The 17454-nt window shown below is 48.9% G+C and overlaps 1 protein-coding gene across 2 annotated transcripts; it reads right to left on the reverse strand.

Moving 5' to 3' along the window:
- Nucleotides 1–150: 150 nt before the first annotated feature.
- Nucleotides 151–17454, reverse strand: RUVBL2 (RuvB like AAA ATPase 2). Of its 2 annotated transcripts, XM_083709591.1 has the most exons (16): nucleotides 17301–17454; nucleotides 13867–13915; nucleotides 11877–11932; nucleotides 11008–11149; nucleotides 10066–10195; nucleotides 9594–9660; nucleotides 9350–9456; nucleotides 7772–7865; nucleotides 7105–7228; nucleotides 6276–6370; nucleotides 6034–6152; nucleotides 4642–4761; nucleotides 4354–4483; nucleotides 3091–3205; nucleotides 894–934; nucleotides 151–265 (listed from the first exon to the last, which is right to left on the reverse strand). In XM_083709591.1, exons 1-15 carry the CDS (start codon nucleotides 17313–17315, stop codon nucleotides 909–911), a joined length of 1389 nt encoding a protein of 462 aa, XP_083565717.1. In that variant the 5' UTR covers nucleotides 17316–17454; the 3' UTR covers nucleotides 151–265; nucleotides 894–908. The 2 variants fall into 2 exon arrangements, with proteins under 2 accessions (XP_083565717.1, XP_083565718.1); XM_083709592.1 differs by lacking the exon at nucleotides 894–934.

The following is a 17454-nucleotide window of genomic DNA, read 5'->3' on the forward strand; positions in this document are numbered from 1 at the left end:
TGAAAGCATCACCTTTTTTTGTATGAGCCACAGAGTACGCAGCTCCAAAGAGGCCCTTCCCATTTACTGCACAAGGCAAAGGAGTTTGCTGAAACACCAGACCGCCCCTCGTTCTGCTGCTGCTTGCCCTACCACTGTAATCACAGCAGGAATTCTCCAAAAGGTTTATTTTACAAAATAATAATACAAGAACATCCATTCACACACACAACCTGAGGCAGGTATTACGAGGACGCCCATCAAGACGTGTCCATGGTCTCTCCCTCTGGAAAACAAAAAGCAGGTGCAAGAGTTCAAGATGGAAGAACACACTCCCCACTTCCCGAAAAAAGAGGATCTCAAAGAGGTCTTCCTCAGTAAAACAAAGAACATCATCCCTGCCACTTGTGAATTTTAAGAGTCCCCAGTTGCAACCTTTCAAGCTGACAGAGACCCCGCACAGAAGAAGGACCAGAGGACGTGAAACCATCTCTCTGCAAGCCCATGCTGTAGGCTGAACTGGCTTCCTGGCAAAGGCGGCTAATAGCATTGATCACAAGGTGGTCAACACGTGAGTGGGATGGTTAACTCCTCCCCAGTAGCTGACTGAATGCTGCTAGCTTGGCACTCCACTCTGGCCTAGAAAGCTGTAGGGCACAAATGGGGGGCCTCTGGGTGAGGAAAGGGAGCAGTGAGCCCTCAAGGGCAAGTACAACTGCAAAGCTGCCAGAGCAGGCAGGAAGTCTACTGAAATGCAGGGGGGGGGGCGATGTACCACCACAATTTTTGAAAGTTCCTGCTACCTCTCTGCCACCCCCAGCCCAAATTGGGTTACTCGCTAGGCTACTGGGGGAGCAACTGCTGCACTGCGACCTCCGTGCTTTCAAACTAAAAGCAAACACTGCTTTACTCACACTTTCATTATTTTCCTACTTGCATGCGTCTCTTGCAGGTACTGAGGACAGAGGATTGGGAGGAAGAGGAGGGGATTAAGAGCAGGAAGGCCTACCCTATGTAGTGCACAACAATCGAACAGTTGAGGATTATCCTCTACCCGCCCCACAGGTTCTTCGTAATTCTGATCCTATGAAAGTCGCCCAGTGTCATCACTGCTCATCCCCAGAAGAACCAACTTTCTGGGTCCCAAGCCATTAGCATACGTTGGTCAATGAACACTGCACCAATAACCGCGGAACGAAAAGCAAAAACCAGGCTTATTCTTGCCCCCTTTCAATTATGAGAAGCATCATGATCATTACTGTCGTGCAACTGGACTTTTCAGTGGATTTGCAGATACAGTACTGAACCCATCCTGTGAATGAGTTTGTACGCTGCAACTGGGGCTAGACGTCCTTTGAAGATTTCTCAGCATGGATTGAAGGCAGAATCATATGCTCAGTGCTGCTACCCATTGCCAAGAACAGCATTCCCACGTCAAGTATCCTTCCTCGCCTGCTTTTTCAAGTCAGACTTGCCTGGGAAGTTTTCTCCACTCTGCACTGCGTTATTGCCTGACCGAGAGGCAGCAACACTAAAAAGTCTGCCCAAACATTTTGGGAAGGGGGTAGAGGAAGAAGAGAACTCAACCCATGCATGTCATTTTTGACAGAAGCACTGCACTAGGCATTTTGAAGTTACGTCTTAACAAACCGGAATGCGCATTTGAGGATCGCCTCAAAACAAGGATCTAAAGCAGGGGGTGGCAGTGCTTTTCTGCCTGAGAAGCACAACCTTATGGGGGCCACATACCACATGGTGGTCAAAGCCAGAGGGGAAATTGGTCAGGCAAGAGGCAATATCACAGTTGCAGAATGTATTCAAGTGAAGCAAAAAAAAGCACAGTTCAAAGTGTTGGTGCTGACCTTTAAAGCCCTAAACGGCCTCGGTCCTGTATACCTGAAGGAGTGTCTCCACCCCCATCATTCAGCCCGGACACTGAGATCCAGCGCCGAGGGCCTTCTGGCAGTTCCCTCGCTGCGAGAAGTGAGGTTACAGGGAACCAGGCAGAGGGCCTTCTTGGTAGTGGCGCCCGCCCTGTAAAACGCCCTCCCATCAGATGTCAAGGAAATAAGTAGCTATCTTATTTTTAAAAGACATCTGAAGGCATCCCTGTTTAGGGAAGTTTTTAATGTCTGATGCTGTATTGTTTTTAACACTCGATTGGGAGCCGCCCAGAGTGGCTGGGGAAACTCAGCCAGATGGGCAGGGTATAAATAGCAATTTTATTATTAATTATTATTATTATTATTACTGGATGAAGGTAATCACAAGCAGGGCTTGTGAAGGGCCTGGCGCTGGGAGACTCCTGAGGGTCAGTGTCATAGACTGGCTGGGTGCAGAGGAGTGGTGGAAGACACCAGCTGGGGAACCCCTAAGGGAAGAAGGCTCAGAGCCCAGGGACTGGTGGTGGTTGGAGTGGTTGGAGAAGACTGGGAAGAGGAGGCGTTGGAAGCTGAAGAGGTAACACGGCTTAGTGAGTAGGAAGAGTCTGTGGCAAAGAGCAGTCCAGAAGCAGCAAGTGGAGGCAGGAGAGGAGAGGGGGCCAAGAGGCAGATATATGGCAGGCTGGTGAAGAAGCCAAGGTGTCTCCCCCTCCTGCTGTGACAAGCTCTCCTCCACCTGGTGGTCTAGAACCCGAAGAGGGATGAAGAGGATGGAGCAGAGACAGAGAGAGTGGAGAAGTCTCAGGTTGCCTGGGAAGGACCCAGGAGGAGGAAGAGACTTAGGGAGCTGTGGGAAGGCAGGGACCTTTGAGTCTCTACAGCTGCCTCGGGGAAAGGCCTACTGGGAAGAGTTGCTGTTAACTTCTCTGTCACCTTGTGAGTTATTGCTGACCTGCTCCCAGCTCTAATCAGATAGAGAGGGCTTCTTTATTTGGCCCTGGGCTTGAAGTTCCCCAAACTGATCTAAAGGAATTCAACTGCTCTGTTCTTGTCCTTTACTGGCCTTGACGAAAGCAGAGCTCTCCATTTTTTCCAAGTGCCTCCTGCGTTTTTCTACTGCAAAAGCCCTACATACACTTCAAAAGCTCTAGCGAGGATGGCCAGGCCTAGCCCCCGGCTGGAGGAGGTTTTCAACCCACACATCCCTTTGCCTCAAATTGTTACTCACTGAGTTCATTGAACATGAAGGCATCCTGGTACTCTTTCATGTACTGAGTGGAGCGTGACTCGTCCAGGAACAGCGAGTACACGCGCTTGATGTCGTCCACCTGAACCTCTGTGCCCTGTGAATGGGGAGGGAGAGAGGTCAGGGCTCCCAGCAGGAGAAGAGCACAGCACAAACTCCAGCAAAGTTTCACCACTCCAGACAACTCCCTCCAACTAGTCCTGGGAATGAGAACTGAGGACGACTATGGGCTTCCAAACGCTTCTAGTTTTATGCCTCCCCCTCAACTCTTCTCCAAGAGCTTAGGGGTTTTGATAAAGAGATGCCACTGACTCTCTAAGCCAGGCAAAGGCAAACTCCGGCCCTCCAGATGTTTGGGACTACAATTCCCATCATCCCTAGCTAACAGGACCGGTGGACAGGGATTATGGGAATTGTAGTCTCAAAAAATCTGGAGGGCCGAAGTTTGCCTATGCCTGCTCTAAGCTCCCAACATACCTCCCATCATGGGAGTTGGCAGTCCAAGACATCAGGAGGGAGCCACATTGGCAAATGCTGCCCTAATGGCACTGAAACTTTCTTGCTCCCATCTCCAGTCCAGGAGCAAATGCAGTTGGTAATCTGTGCCCCTCTGCTTCTGATCGCTTTTTAAGACAGTGGGGATTTGAAACGGTTGTGAGCATAGCACACAGGCGCTAGAAGGATGGGATAGACCTTTTTAGAACAATGGGATAGACGCCTGAAGGAGCGTCTCCACCCCCATCATTCAGCCCGGACACCGAGGTCCAGCTCCAAGGGCCTTCTGGCGGTTCCCTCCCTGCCAGAAGTGAAGTTACAGGGAACCAGGCAGAGGGCCTTCTCGGTAGTGGCACCCGCCCTGTGGAACGCCTTCCCATCAGATGTCAAAGAGATAAACAACTACCTGACTTTTAGAAGACATCTGAAGGCTGCCCTGTTTAGGGAAGTTTTTAATGTTTGATGTTGTAACGTGTTTTTAATATTCTGTTGGGAGCCGCCCAGAGTGGCTGGGGAGGCCCGGCCAGATGGGTTGTGTATAAGTAATAAATTATGATTATTATGGAAAATTAAGCTCCTGATATGCACACACACACACTAGGGCACAAGTAGGGTGTTCTTGCAAGCTGCGGGTCAGACTGAGAAGAGAGGGAGAAAAAGTAAGGATTTATTGGCCTTTTGAAGAATGGCAGCACAGGAATTGTGCTGCCCCGTGGAAGTCCCCGGCCTCTACAGAGTGCCAGAGCTCACCTTCCTCTTGCGACACACCAAGCTGGCGGCTGTGATGAGCTGGATGGCATAGCGCAGAGAGGTCTCCAAGCCGATGCGCGTCAGCACGGTGTAGGCGTCTTCGTTCATCTCGACATCCTCCTCCTCACACCTGCAAGAGATATTCCAGCTCAGAAGAAGGAAAGCTTCCACAGCGCAAGGCAAGACGCCGGAACAGCAACAGCAAAACTGTGATGCGGTAAGACGGGCAGGGCGGAAGCATCCTTCCGAGGCAGGAACTGCTGCGCCCTCAAGCTCCCTCTGGCTCACCGGATTTTAAGGATCTGCTTGGTCTCCTTGTCGCTGTAAGGGGAGGTCGAGATGATGAGCATGCGGTCCAAGAGGTCAATGGGGATGCCGTGGGGGCTCTGGTAGTTGGTGCCACGAATCCTGCATCGGAGAGGACAGACCCAGAATGGGATGCGGCTGAAGGACCTCCGTTCCTGCCAGCCTGGTGTCAGGCGTGGAGAGTCCTCCCCTCCCTTTGGTAACTTCGCAGACAAGAATTAATGAGCAGTTTATATTTTATAGTCCTTTTCATTCAGTTACCTGGTTGCGAGCAAAAATCCACATCTCTCCACAAGGAGAGCAGTTGGCTACTCTAAATCCTCCCCCGTCCGTCTACCGCAACATGCTGGCGCCAACGGGAAGTTCCTCCTCTGCATTCTTTGTTCTCTAATATGGACGACTTCCTAGTTCTTGGGGAGGGTGGGTCCCCCACCATAGCTGTCAAAGTTTCCATTTTTAAAAGGGAAATTCCCTTCTTCTGGATAGGATTCCTCAAAGGAAAGGGAAAAATTGACAGCTATGTCCCCCACACCCTCTAATGACGTCTCTGCTGGCTGTTCCCTCCCTCCCGTTTCTCTCTCTGTTATCTCATAACTAGGCAACTCCTGTTGAAGCTGCTCAGTGTCTGTCTCTCTCTCTGCTCCTGAAACCACTGGAAACAGGGGGGAAGCAAATCTTCCCCTTCCCCCTCCTCCTCTTCAAAGAGGAGCTTATCCGCCTGAGAATGCGTTCCCCAATCCTCTGATTCAGACCATTCCCTGACACATGGTGGCAAGGAATCTCCTCTAGGCAGCAGGCATATTCCTCTCAGCCTCTCCCTGTATGCAGGGCAGGTCCTCCATATCGCTGCTGCATTCAGTCCAGTGACGTAGAGCCATGCCTTCAAAAACCACTTACTTAAATACCAACAGCTTTCCATCAATCTAGTTGTGACTTCATCAGCAATGGCTGGCATCTCCATCACCTGCTCTCTAGAAGTGGGGTGCCGGTGCCTCTGCAGATGTCGCTCACAGTCTCCCCATCCCAACCACAAGGCATCTTCCCACGGTGCCCTTGTCTACCACCACCCTGCCTGCATTCTTGACTGCAGAGAAAAAGCCTATCTCTAGCCCGGCTTAGGCACCTCTGCCAGTGAATAAGGACCTGGCTAGGCTTTTCAGAAGCAAAAAAAGAGGTTTCAGTGTTCTGCCCAGCTTGTGTGCTCTGCCTCATGGCAGGTGCAGTTAGTTACAGGAGGCATGGAAGAATTACGTCATTGCCTGGGTCACTGAGAAATGGGATTCTGATGAGCAACTAGTCAAACGCCAAAACGCCACCACGCCCGGTGCCCGGTGATATGGTGCCATGCCCCACCCCACGTTGAACTCTGCCAACCTGGTGATGCCTCGATTGGTAGCCATGATGAGGACAGGTGCCATGTCACTCTCCAGGGCCCGGTTCAGGAAGGAGAAGCACTCAATGTCCAGCATGTGGACCTCGTCAATGAACAATACCTGGAAGGGAAATGGGGAAAAAAGGAGGAGAATGGCATTGCCCACCAGCAAGACACTCAAACCAGAGGAAAGCATGGAAGAGAGCAGCGGAGGGTGCAACACACGATCTAAAACAGGACTCACCCCTGGGATCACCTCGGCCTTGCCCTCCTCTCGCCACTCGGCGACCTTGGCGTTGATCTGCTCTCGTACCTCGGATTTTATCTCCCCTGTGTCACCTGGGAGCATACACAAGATGAGGGAGGGGGAGGAAGAGGCATGAAGAGCTGCTTCTTCAAAAATAGGGCTGCCTTCAGATGTCTTTCCTTGACATCTGATGGGAGGGCATTTCACAGGGCAGGCACCACTACCGAGAAGGTCCTCCGCCTGGCTCCCTGTAACCTCACTCCTCGCAGTGAGGGAACCGCCAGAAGGCCCTCAGAGCTGGACCTCAGTGTCTGGGCTAAATGAAGGGGGTGGAGACGCTCCTTCAGGTATACTGGGCCGAGGACGTTTAGGGCTTTAAAGGTCAGCACCAGCACTTTGAATTGTGCTCGGAAACATACTGGGAGCCAATGTAGGCCTTTCAGGACTGGTGTTATGTGGTCTCGGCGGCCACTCCCAGTCCAGATACAATGATGCAGCAGCCTAAATTTCTGCAAAACTCTCCAAGTAAGGGGTCAGGAAACGTTTTCAGCAGGGGGCCAGTCTACTGTCCCTCAGACCTTGTGGGGGGGGCAGGACTATATTTTGAAAGGGGGGGAATGAACGAATTCCTACGCCCCACAAATAACCCAGAGATGCATTTTAAATAAAAGGAAACATTCTTCCCGGACCGTCCGTGGGCCGTATTTAGAAGGCGATTGGACCGGATCCGGCCCCCGGGCCTTAGTTTGCCTACCCATGCTCCAACTCCAGGTTTCCAATGAACTACTTCCACCCCACTCCCTCCAGTTCATCCATATCATCATACCAGAGAAGAGTGCGAGGAAGCCCTGTGTGCGGCTGTTGATGACATCAATTTCGTGCAGCGAGACTGTGTGCACCACTTCCTTGCGCTTCTGCAGCTCCCCGTCAGGGCACTGAACAAACTTGGTCTGGGACAGGGAATAATATAGGCAGTTGGAAGACCTGAATGCTTCTTGTGCCTAGCACCCAAGCCCATTCGCGCTCGAGCCCAGGGGCAGAAAACTCTTGCAAGACAGGCACATACGAAGCTAACTTACGTGAAATTAAACTGTGGGTCCATCTATCTGCTCTAACAGCCAGCAACTCTCTTAAGGCAGGGATGGGGATCCTGCGGCCCTCGGGATGTTGCTGGACTACAACTTGCATTGGCCCTAGCGAGCATGGCAGATGGTAAAGGATGATGGGAGTTGTAGTCTAAGAACATCTGGAGGACCACAGGTTCTTCATCCCTGCCCTAGGGTCTCAGGTCCATCTCCCCGAGATCCTTTGACCTGGAGATGTTGGGGAATGAGCTGGGCACTTTCTGTGTGCGAGGCAGGTGCTCCACTGAGCTATGGCATCTAATTACAGCATGCAAAGGTCGCCTCTCACAGGCAGCCACCATCAACGGAGCCTTGGGATCTCCCATCACCTCACATCAATTTGCACTTCTCATCCCCCACTGCAAATACCTGCGAACCCATTGCATCGTAGTCCCTTGCCCGGGTAAAGGAGCGTCCTAGTTTGGTGATCTTCCCCGTGGCTTTGTCAATGGTAATGACATCCCTGCGGACACAAAAAGGAGGAGGAAATATGAGGACTGGGCCCTGCCTTTTGGTTCTGGGTGGAAGACACCTCGCAAAGGACCCACCCGCCATCGCAAGTTAATTTATCTTCTCTCCTCAAAACTGATGCACGGGTTAAAGAGCACTTAGTAGGGTAGGCTGTATTTCTTTCCATTCATGGCTATGGGTGACAAGAAGCCTAACCTACACTAATCAAGCTTCAATAACTCCACCAGCAAGGGTAGCTCTGCCAAGGCTCTCTCTGCTCTGGGGAGAAAATGCAGTGCTAAGGAGGATCCTCAGTTTTATGATGGTTACGTGAAATTCGAAAGGGGTGGAGCCAGAGGCAGCTGAGCTAGTCAATCTGTTCAAGCCTGAGCTGCATAACTTCATCAGACAATATCAATCTTGCTATATAACGCTGCTGCGCTATCAGGGTGGGATCGGACATCGCAGCCGGCAAGTAGAAATGAACGCTTGGCTGCCAAGCCTAGCTGTAATTTGTGGACCTCTGATATTAATGATTCTGAGTCAATGTTCTCATGTAAGTGGGATACACATACTGTGTGTTGGTTCTGTAAGAGAGTTAGCAGATTTAAAAGACATTTAAAGGCAGCCTAGTATATGGAAGGCTTTTAATGTGTAATGTTTTATTATGTTTTTCTATATCTTGGAAGCCGCCCAGAGTGGCTGGGGCAACCAAGTCAGATGGGCAGGATATCATCATCATTATCATCATCATCATTATTATTAGACATGGGCCGTGCTGTGGTCTAAACCACTGGGCCACTTGGGCTTGCCGATCGGAAGGTCGGCGGTTCGAATCCCTGTGACGGGTTGAGCTCCCATTGCTCTGTCCCAGCTCCTGCCAGCTTAGCAGTTCAAAAGCACACCTGTGCAAGCAGATAAATAGATACCGCTGTGGCAGGAAGGTAAACAGCATTTCCGTATGCTCTGGTTTCAGTCATGGTGTCCCATTGCGACAGAAGCGGTTTAGTCATGCTGGCCACATGACCCAGAAAGCTGTCTGGGGACAAACGCCGGCTCCCTCGGCCTGAAAGCGAGATAAGCACCTCAACCCCAAAGTTGGCTTTGACTGGACTTAACCGTCCAGGGGTCCTTTACCTTTTTACCTTAATATTATTATTAATTTATGTGGGCCTGTAGGGGCAAAGTATAAAGACTGCTGAATTTCAGGCCTTCCCAAGCAATGTCCTCTAATTTCCAGGTAACGTATTAAATACTCCTCTGCGCTATTCACGAACTGTGTTCACCTTTATCACTCCTTCAGTGTTAGACATTCCCCACCCCATCCTTTCCTGCTTTGATTTGTCACTCGAGTGTGCTTCCCTGTTGTCCTCAGAAACCAGCAATCCTGACTTCCTTCACAGATACCAGACAGCTCAGGAACCCTAACTCTGTGCCCTTCCCCACTGGCTTTCCCTTCGCACCTGTGCCCCACCTCCATACCCGGCCCTGGCTCACCCAGCCTGCACTTTCTCCTTGGTCAGGGACTCAATCATTTTGGTGCCCAAGTCATAGATGGTCTCCATCTCGGTTGTCTTCAGTGTCAGCTTCCCCACCTTAGCACCCTGCAATGAGAAGGACACAGTCAACATCCCTCCAGCGCTTATTACCTTGATAAATGGGCTGCAGTGTGCAGTGCTGCCATTACTGGGTAATAGCTAGCCTGCCATCTCCCCTACGTTATACTCCGGCCTCAACTCACAGTGCCAGTCGCCGGGCGATCTATTTGGATCTCAACCACTTCACCTTCAATGATTTCTGTTTCCTCCCTGCAAGAATAAGGGGATAAAACTGATCTCAGCAGGCAAAGAGGGTAGACTGCAGAATACCTCACTTTCATCAAAAAGAAGAGCAGGAAATATAATTTCAGATGCAGCTGAGGAATCCAACAGGCCTTGCTTCGCTGTGTGTTCCGCTCTCCGGCCAGAGAATTTAAGACACTGGCTCCTAGTTTATTTTCTGAAGACCTATTTTATGCTACAAAAGCCAAAATCAACCACCAAATATGTTGCTCCCCAGCTCTCATACTCAACAAGTTTTTTCAAAGTTTCCTAGAATCCTCCTTGTTGATTCCCCTCACTTCTGTTTGAATCCTCCAGTGCCCAGCCTCAACGTCCTGTTTTAAACTCCCAAGCCACCCCCAGAGAACAAAAGACCTCCCGGCTGCTTCTCACTTAATGCGGACGCCAATGGAGCGCCGGAAGGCTTGAGTCAGCGCCTCGGTCTTGCTCATCTCCAAGGAGAAGATCTCGCTGCCAGCAATGGCTGTGAAAGGGGTGTCAAGGCCCAGAGCCTGCGCCATTCCTGAGAGAAGAAATGGCAACTTGGTTTTACAACACATGACTTCTTTCTCTTTTTCATTCTTTTATTTACATTTTATACATTTATTTATATTTTATACGTTCTTTCATACATTTAAAAAATATTTTGACAAGATTCATAAATAAATAAGAATAAAAATGTGCAGCCCGCCAAGACCATTCCATTGTAACTATCCAACCTCCCAAAATTTCAACACCCCTTGCGATAGTTTGATCCCTTTCCATTTTAACAGTACAAATTCTACAAACACCTTCCATATCTCCTCAAAATCATTTCTGCATATTGCCTGTCCTAACTTAATGGCACATGTTAATTTATCATTAATAGCTATATCCCACACCTCTTTATACCATTCTTCCATTTTATATTCTGCTTGCCCCTTCTACTTCCTGGCTACAGTCATACCTCGTTACATCAGTCTCTGGTTGCGTTTTTTCAGGATACGAACGCGGCAAATCTGGAAGTGTATACTTCTGGGTTTCGCCGCATGCACATGCGCAGAAGCGCTCTGAGCGTCTTGCACATGCGCAAAGCTCTCTATTGCACCGTGTGCATGTGCAGAAGCGGTACTCTACTTGCGGACTTTTCGAGATGCGAACAGCACCCCAGAACAGATCGAGTCTGTAACTAGAGCTACCACCGTATAATAATTTGTGCAGGTGTCAATAAATTTGTGAACAAGTCCTTCATAGCCTGTGAACCTTCCACTGCATTGTAAATTGATAATAATGCTACCTCTGGCACTATCCCTACTTCAAGTGTCAGCAGAAGTAGTTTTTGTGTCTGGAACTTACCCATAGCAATAGCGGTCTTTCCTGTGCCTGGTTGGCCAGCGATCAGGACGGCCCGACCAGCAATCTTCCCCTCCTTGATCATCTCCAAGATCACACCAGCAGCTCGACGGGCAGCTAGTTGGCCTACCATGCCCTGGGACACCTAGCCAGGTGGTGGGGAGAGGGAGAGAAAACAGTGAAGGAACAGGAAAACCAAAAGGTCCCACACTTATTTTATTCCTTCATTTCCACAATCACAGATCTGTATTCCTCTCAAACACATACACAGCACCCTACCTTCCTCCCCATTCCCACTCTGTACTATCCCTTATTTATTCCTTTTTATTTCACCCTGCCCCCTGTAAGTCCATTAATGCACCCACAAACATTAAAAAGCTACATAAAGGCTTATGATCCCAATGGCAACACGTATAGCTTTCATTTGAGCCACTTGCTTTCACCCATTTCATCACCCTCCAGCAACCCACTCGCATCCCCCTCTTGCATGGAAAATGCTGGGAAAGGGGCTAATCTATAGTTTATATGATGTTGGCAAATCCCTTATTTTCCACTGCAGTTGGCTGGACAAAGATAACCAGAGGCAGAGCAGGGTGAGAGAGTCAGCGTTAAAACCCAGGAAGCTTTGGCACTTTCAAAGTTATGTGTATAGACAAAACATGATCATACTACATACGTGGCCCCAGAAACAAGTGTCTCTATATCCACAATGCATAGCAACAACCTCTGTACCACTCATCTGTTATTACATATTTTGAAAGCTCCTAGTATTCCACTTTCTATTTGATTAGATTTTACCAATCACACACACACACACACACACACACACACACACAATCTAGCAACTCTCTGAAAGCTCTTTTTCCAGGTACCTGTCTGGGTTCCAACGTATCATCTAAGCCAAGTCCTCTAATGTGGGAGTGGGCACCTGTGTGAGAGACATGCAGACTATTATTAGATAGTCAGTGACCCACAAACTGACTATGCAAAAGCCTTTGACTGTGTCGACCACGGCAAACTATGGCAAGTTCTTAAAGAAATGGGAGTGCCAGATCACCTCATCTATCTCCTGAGAAATCTCTATGTGGGACAAGAAGCTACAGTTAGAACTGGATATGGAACAACTGATTGGTTCAAAATTGGGAAAGGAGTACGACAAGGCTGTATTTTGTCTCCCTGCTTATTTAACTTATATGCAGAATTCATCATGCGAAAGGCTGGGCTGGACGAATCCCTAGCCGGAATTAAGATTGCCGGAAGAAATATCAACAACCTCAGATATGCAGATGACACAACCTTGATGGCAGAAAGTGAGGAGGAATTAAAGAACCTTTTAATGAGGGTGAAAGAGGAGAGCGCAAAATATGGTCTGAAGCTCAACATCAAAAAAACGAAGATCATGGCCACTGGTCCCATCACCTCCTGGCAAATAGAAGGGGAAGAAATGGAGGTAGTGAGAGATTTTACTTTCTTGGGCTCAATGATCACTGCAGATGGTGACAGCAGCCACGAAATTAAAAGACGCCTGCTTCTTGGGAGAAGGGCAATGACAGGCCTAGACAGCATCTTGAGAAGTAGAGACATCACCTTGCCAACAAAGGTCCGTATAGTTAAAGCTATGGTTTTTCCAGTAGTGATGTATGGAAGTGAGAGCTGGACCATAAAGAAGGCTGATCGCCGAAGAATTGATGCTTTTGAATTATGGTGCTGGAGGAGACTCTTGAGAGTCCCATGGACTGCAAGAAGATCAAACCTCTCCATACTGAAGGAGTGCTCACTGGGTGCTCACTGGAAGGACAGATTGTGAAGCTGAGGCTCCAGTACTTTGGCCACCTCATGAGAAGAGAAGACTCTCTGGAGAAGACCCTGATGTTGGGAAAGATGGAGGGCACAAGGAGAAGGGGACGGCAGAGGACGAGATGGTTGGATAGTGTTTTCGAGGTTACCAGCATGAGTTTGACCAAACTGCGGGAGGCAGTGGAGGACAGAGGTGCCTGGCGTTCTCTGGTCCATGGGGTCACGAAGAGTCGGACACGACTAAACGACTAAACAACAACAACAACGACCCACAAACCCATCTGTCCTTGTCCTGCCCCTTGATCAAATATGCTTTTTTAAAGCATTTACTTCCATGGAGAAAGTAGCATAATCTTCACTGAGGAACTTGACAGGTCCTATTCAGGCATTTGCTTCAACTCTTTCGGTTGTCATCTGTCTGTCTCAAGAGACAATGGAGTGTGGCCCCAGGGGTGAAGTCAAACCACTGGAGAATCACAGCACCCGCTGTGGCTGCAGAGACTGGTAACTCGTATTCTGCCTCCCGCATTGTTTTTGCTGCGTTAACAGCACCAAAGTAACCTCTCCAGGGCGCAAACAGTGTGTATGGAGGTCCTGAGCTGCCCAGATGACACGACCCCTTTCTCAGCCTCACTGATGTGGTCCAAAAGCAAGCAGAGCAATACATTTGGCACCAGCTTGGCTGCCAGTTGGCTGCCGAAAGGAGGTGTATAAGATGCCATCCAAAGGTTAAAAGTGTACAGTGATGGAAGACCTGCCCCAATGTCCATTGGCATGGCAGTGCCTGTCCGCTGAGCCCAGGAGCACCTATGCACATTCAACTGAACATGCATAGAAGATTCTTGTGCAATTTAGAATCCAAATAACGCAGAGTTCCCAATAGCACAAAGGCTCCTCAGCATGTTTGGTCAGGCATACAAAGTCCCTTTCATGTGCATGCCCCCAGTTCTTTATACACTTTTAACCCCCATGTGTTTAGACAAATACCTGAAAAGTGTTATAATAAATTGGAACGCCAGGCAAAAATGGGAGACAATCCCAGGTCAAGGAGCAATGGAAACTCACCAATCCGTTCAATCCGGGTGACATCCCGAACTTCAGGGACCTTGGTAGCCTGAAAGAGAAAATGACTTAATGAGGCCTGCCAAAATCCAGGTATCAGTGGACACATTTCGGAGGAAGAGTTACACTACGTTTCATACCTCATCACCACAAAGCATTCTAAACACAAGCATTCTATTTTTTTTTATAATAATTTTTATTAAGGTTTTCCAAATTAGAACAAATCAAAGCAAATTAAATCCAATCTATTGCCAATAACTAGGACTTCCCCTCCCTACCCCCTCTTGTGTTCCAAATCTTCCAAATAAGCAATTAAATTCAACAAATTCTTATCCCCAAATTACACTCTTCGTCAATAACCCAATTTATCCAAATTCTCGTCCCCTAAGATCGATCTTTACCCTTCCACGGGTTTCCCCCTTTCAAACATAGTACAGATGAAAATAAGATAAATGTAAATAATAATTTTACAGCCTTTGGATTCCAATTTTCCCTCCCCTCTTTCCCCTTTGCGTTTCACCTATCCCTCCACTTCTAATATCTTCCTGGAGTTCCCACATTATACTATATCCCTCCGATTCTTTGCCAGTCTTTAATTACGGATGTCCAATCGTAGAAGGAGTCTATCAAATAAGGGCCCATTTCTTCTATCCAGGTTTTTATATCCAGGAGTAAAAACTCCAATTTTGTATCCATAAGCTGGTCAAACCTGAATATCCCAAATGTTCCCCCAGTTCTGTCCAGTTCTTGTTGTTTCCTTGTTCTTATCAATCATTCTCCTCCTTTTTATTTCTCTGTTCTCCCACAGAAATGTTCTTTTTCCAAAAGTTTCTAGTGTCTCTGCAGAGGTTTGTTATTCTTGAAGCAAAGCATTACATCATGTTCCTTTCATTTTCCAACAAATAGTTCCATTGTTTCCTGTAGTATGTAGACCTCTGTAGACAAAATAGTGTTCCATTCCTGCAGTTTCCCAGGAGATTGAAAGTTCCATTCAACTGTTCACATTTCCTGTGAAAAACACATGCAATGTCCCTCGGCTCCTCTAGGTGGATTGCAGTAACAAAGTTCCCTTCCAGAATCACATCCACCAGACCAAGTAGCTTGTTGACCGATATTTAAAACAGTTTGTATTCAATTTGTAACAAATATAACCGGCAAAGTCCTCATAACAAAGTCTCTATTTTAATCTTCCTTTTTGACAGCTCTTTGACAGCTGTCAAAACCTCCATCACTTTTCTCCAGGCAGTTTCACGAATCGCTCCAGGGATTCCGGGGGGGTTGCTTTTTTTTAAAAACAATTCCACTTTTCTCCTCCAGCTCAATCTTATAATTTTCCCTCGCGAAGTTGCTGATTCGGCAAGATAAGGTTACACTCGATCTTAGTTGTCCAGTCCTTTGTTTTGGCTCTTCTACAATTTAGGGGTAGGCTGACTTCCTTTTTTCCACCTCCCCCGTTCGCTCCGAATTTTAAAAATTTATCCCCTTTTTTTTTTAGTCCATATTCCAATTACTCACGGGTTCTTCTTTAGAGCCGAATTTTCAATAGAAGAAGTCAGCGCTCTCCGCCGGATGGCATGCGGCTGCGCTCGGCAGGGATAGCAGAGAACTCAAAGCACCACGCTTCTCCCCGGCACCCGATCCGTAGCCTTTAAAAAGGCTCCTTCACGAGTCGGGAGGGCGCTAACGGTGCCAGCCGAGTCTCCATGTCCACGGCCTCAATCTGGCCGTGGTTTTTAAGGGTCCCCGCATCGCCGGTGCGGTAGGACCCAGCCCCTGCCAAGCCGGCTCCCTCCGGAGCTCGGAGGGAGCCCGCCATTCGGCGATGGCGCCGACCCGGAAGTCGCTAAACACAAGCATTCTAAATCCTTTCACGTATTTGGATGTGACTTTCCACAACTACTGAATACCCAGTTTCTGAAACAATCAAGTGATGCATATAGAAAGAGCAAAGAAGGATGACGAAGATGGAGGAGAGAAAACCTTGCCTTTTTCCTTGACTGGGCCTCAAGGTTTACACGGTAAAACCACAAAACGTAAATGTTTGCAGGCTATATCTGCAAAGCTTATATGAGAGCCCATGTTGTGTCCTTAAGAGGGGTGCAGTGGTTGGCGTGACAGAAAACCCCTTACTCAGCCATTTAATGACCATCACCATCCAGCTCAGCCTTGAAATTCACTAACGACAACCAGCCTCAAATTAACTGATGCAGGGAAATGAAAGTTAACCATGGATAAGAGGAGACTGAAGGGAGATATTATAACCAGCTTCCAATATCTAAAGGGCTGTCACACAGAAGGTGGAACAAGCTTGTTTCCTCCTGCTCTTGAGGGCAGGACCCAAATCAATGGCTTCAAGTCACAAGAAAGGAGATTCTGACTATACTGTACACCAGGAAGAATTTTCTGAGAATCACTGAACTGTAGAGTTGGATAGGATCCCCAACCACTTGCAAGGCAGGAATCCCAACAGGCGGGCCCCAATCCAATTTGAAGCCATACTAGATCCTGCTTAGCTTTGCACTTTTATCGCTACACTACACAGGGAGCTTTCTTGACAGCAAGGACTTTCCCACAGTGGAACAGGCTCCCTCCACCGAATGACATCGACGCTTTAGTTGAAATTCCTGCATTGCCAGGGGTTGGACTAGGTGACCATTTGGGGTGGCTTTCAACTCTACAATTTTATCACAGCTGGAGCTCCTTGGAGAAAAGTCTGGATTTGAAAACGCATGAGATGGATGTATCTGTCTTTAGTAAGGGGTGGGGATGAAACCTGTGGTCCTCCAGCGCTTGCTGGACTAACACCATCACTGAATCTTAGAATTGTAGATTTTGAAGGGACCCCAGGGGTCATCTAGTCCAACCCCCCCCCCCCCGCAATGCAGGAATCTCAGCTAAAGCATTCATGACAGGCGGCCATCCAACCTCTGCTTAAAAACCTCCAAGGAAGGAGAGCCCATGACCTCCCAAGGGAGACTCCATTCCACTGTCGGAAAGTTCTTCCTCATGTTTAGTCGGTATCTCCTTTCTTGCAACTTGAACCATCCCATGGGGGGCCGGGGCTGATGGGAATCACCACAGCATTGTAGGGGTTGGGAGGGACCACGAAGGTCATCTGGCCCGAACCCCTGCAAAGCCAGGACCATTTTTTGCCCCCCACGTGGGACTCGAACTCGCGACCCTGAAATTCAGAGTCTCCTGTTCTGACAAACTGAGCTGTCCCAGGTTGCGGTCGGGAGTCCCACAAACTTCTGAGGAGATTCCCCACCCCCACTCCCCTCAGATGGGGCCGGTGAGGCTCCGGGGGCAGCCCTAGGGCGACGCACGGAGGCAAACGGAGGGCAGGGGGGCGCCCCGGACCCCCCTTCCTCCCCACCCAAAAAAGTTTCGATTAATCCAGGTCTCTTTCCTGGAAGGGAAAGGGGCTTGTCGCTCACCGCGGCGGTTGCCATGCTGCTGCTGCTGCTCCTGCTTCAGTCTCGCGCCGTCTCTAAGCACCAGCCCGCTCCGCCCGCCCCAACAGCTTCAGCAGCCCGGGAGCAGAAGCCGGAAACAGGAAGCGGTCCTTACGGAGGGTGCCGCTCTAGCTGA

Source organism: Podarcis gaigeae (genome assembly GCF_964106915.1).
Source record: "Podarcis gaigeae genome assembly, chromosome: 13".
NCBI lineage: Eukaryota > Metazoa > Chordata > Lepidosauria > Squamata > Lacertidae > Podarcis > Podarcis gaigeae.

Bases quoted from the DNA above. Each gene is read 5' to 3' on its own strand.
- RUVBL2 (XM_083709592.1), bottom strand. The intron at 9,661-10,065 runs GTGAGAAGCAGC...TTATTCTTGCAG, and splicing joins TCCATTGGCGTCCGCATTAA to GGAGGAAACAGAAATCATTG. The intron at 6,371-7,104 runs GTATGATGATAT...GTATGCTCCCAG, and splicing joins CTTCCTCGCACTCTTCTCTG to GTGACACAGGGGAGATAAAA.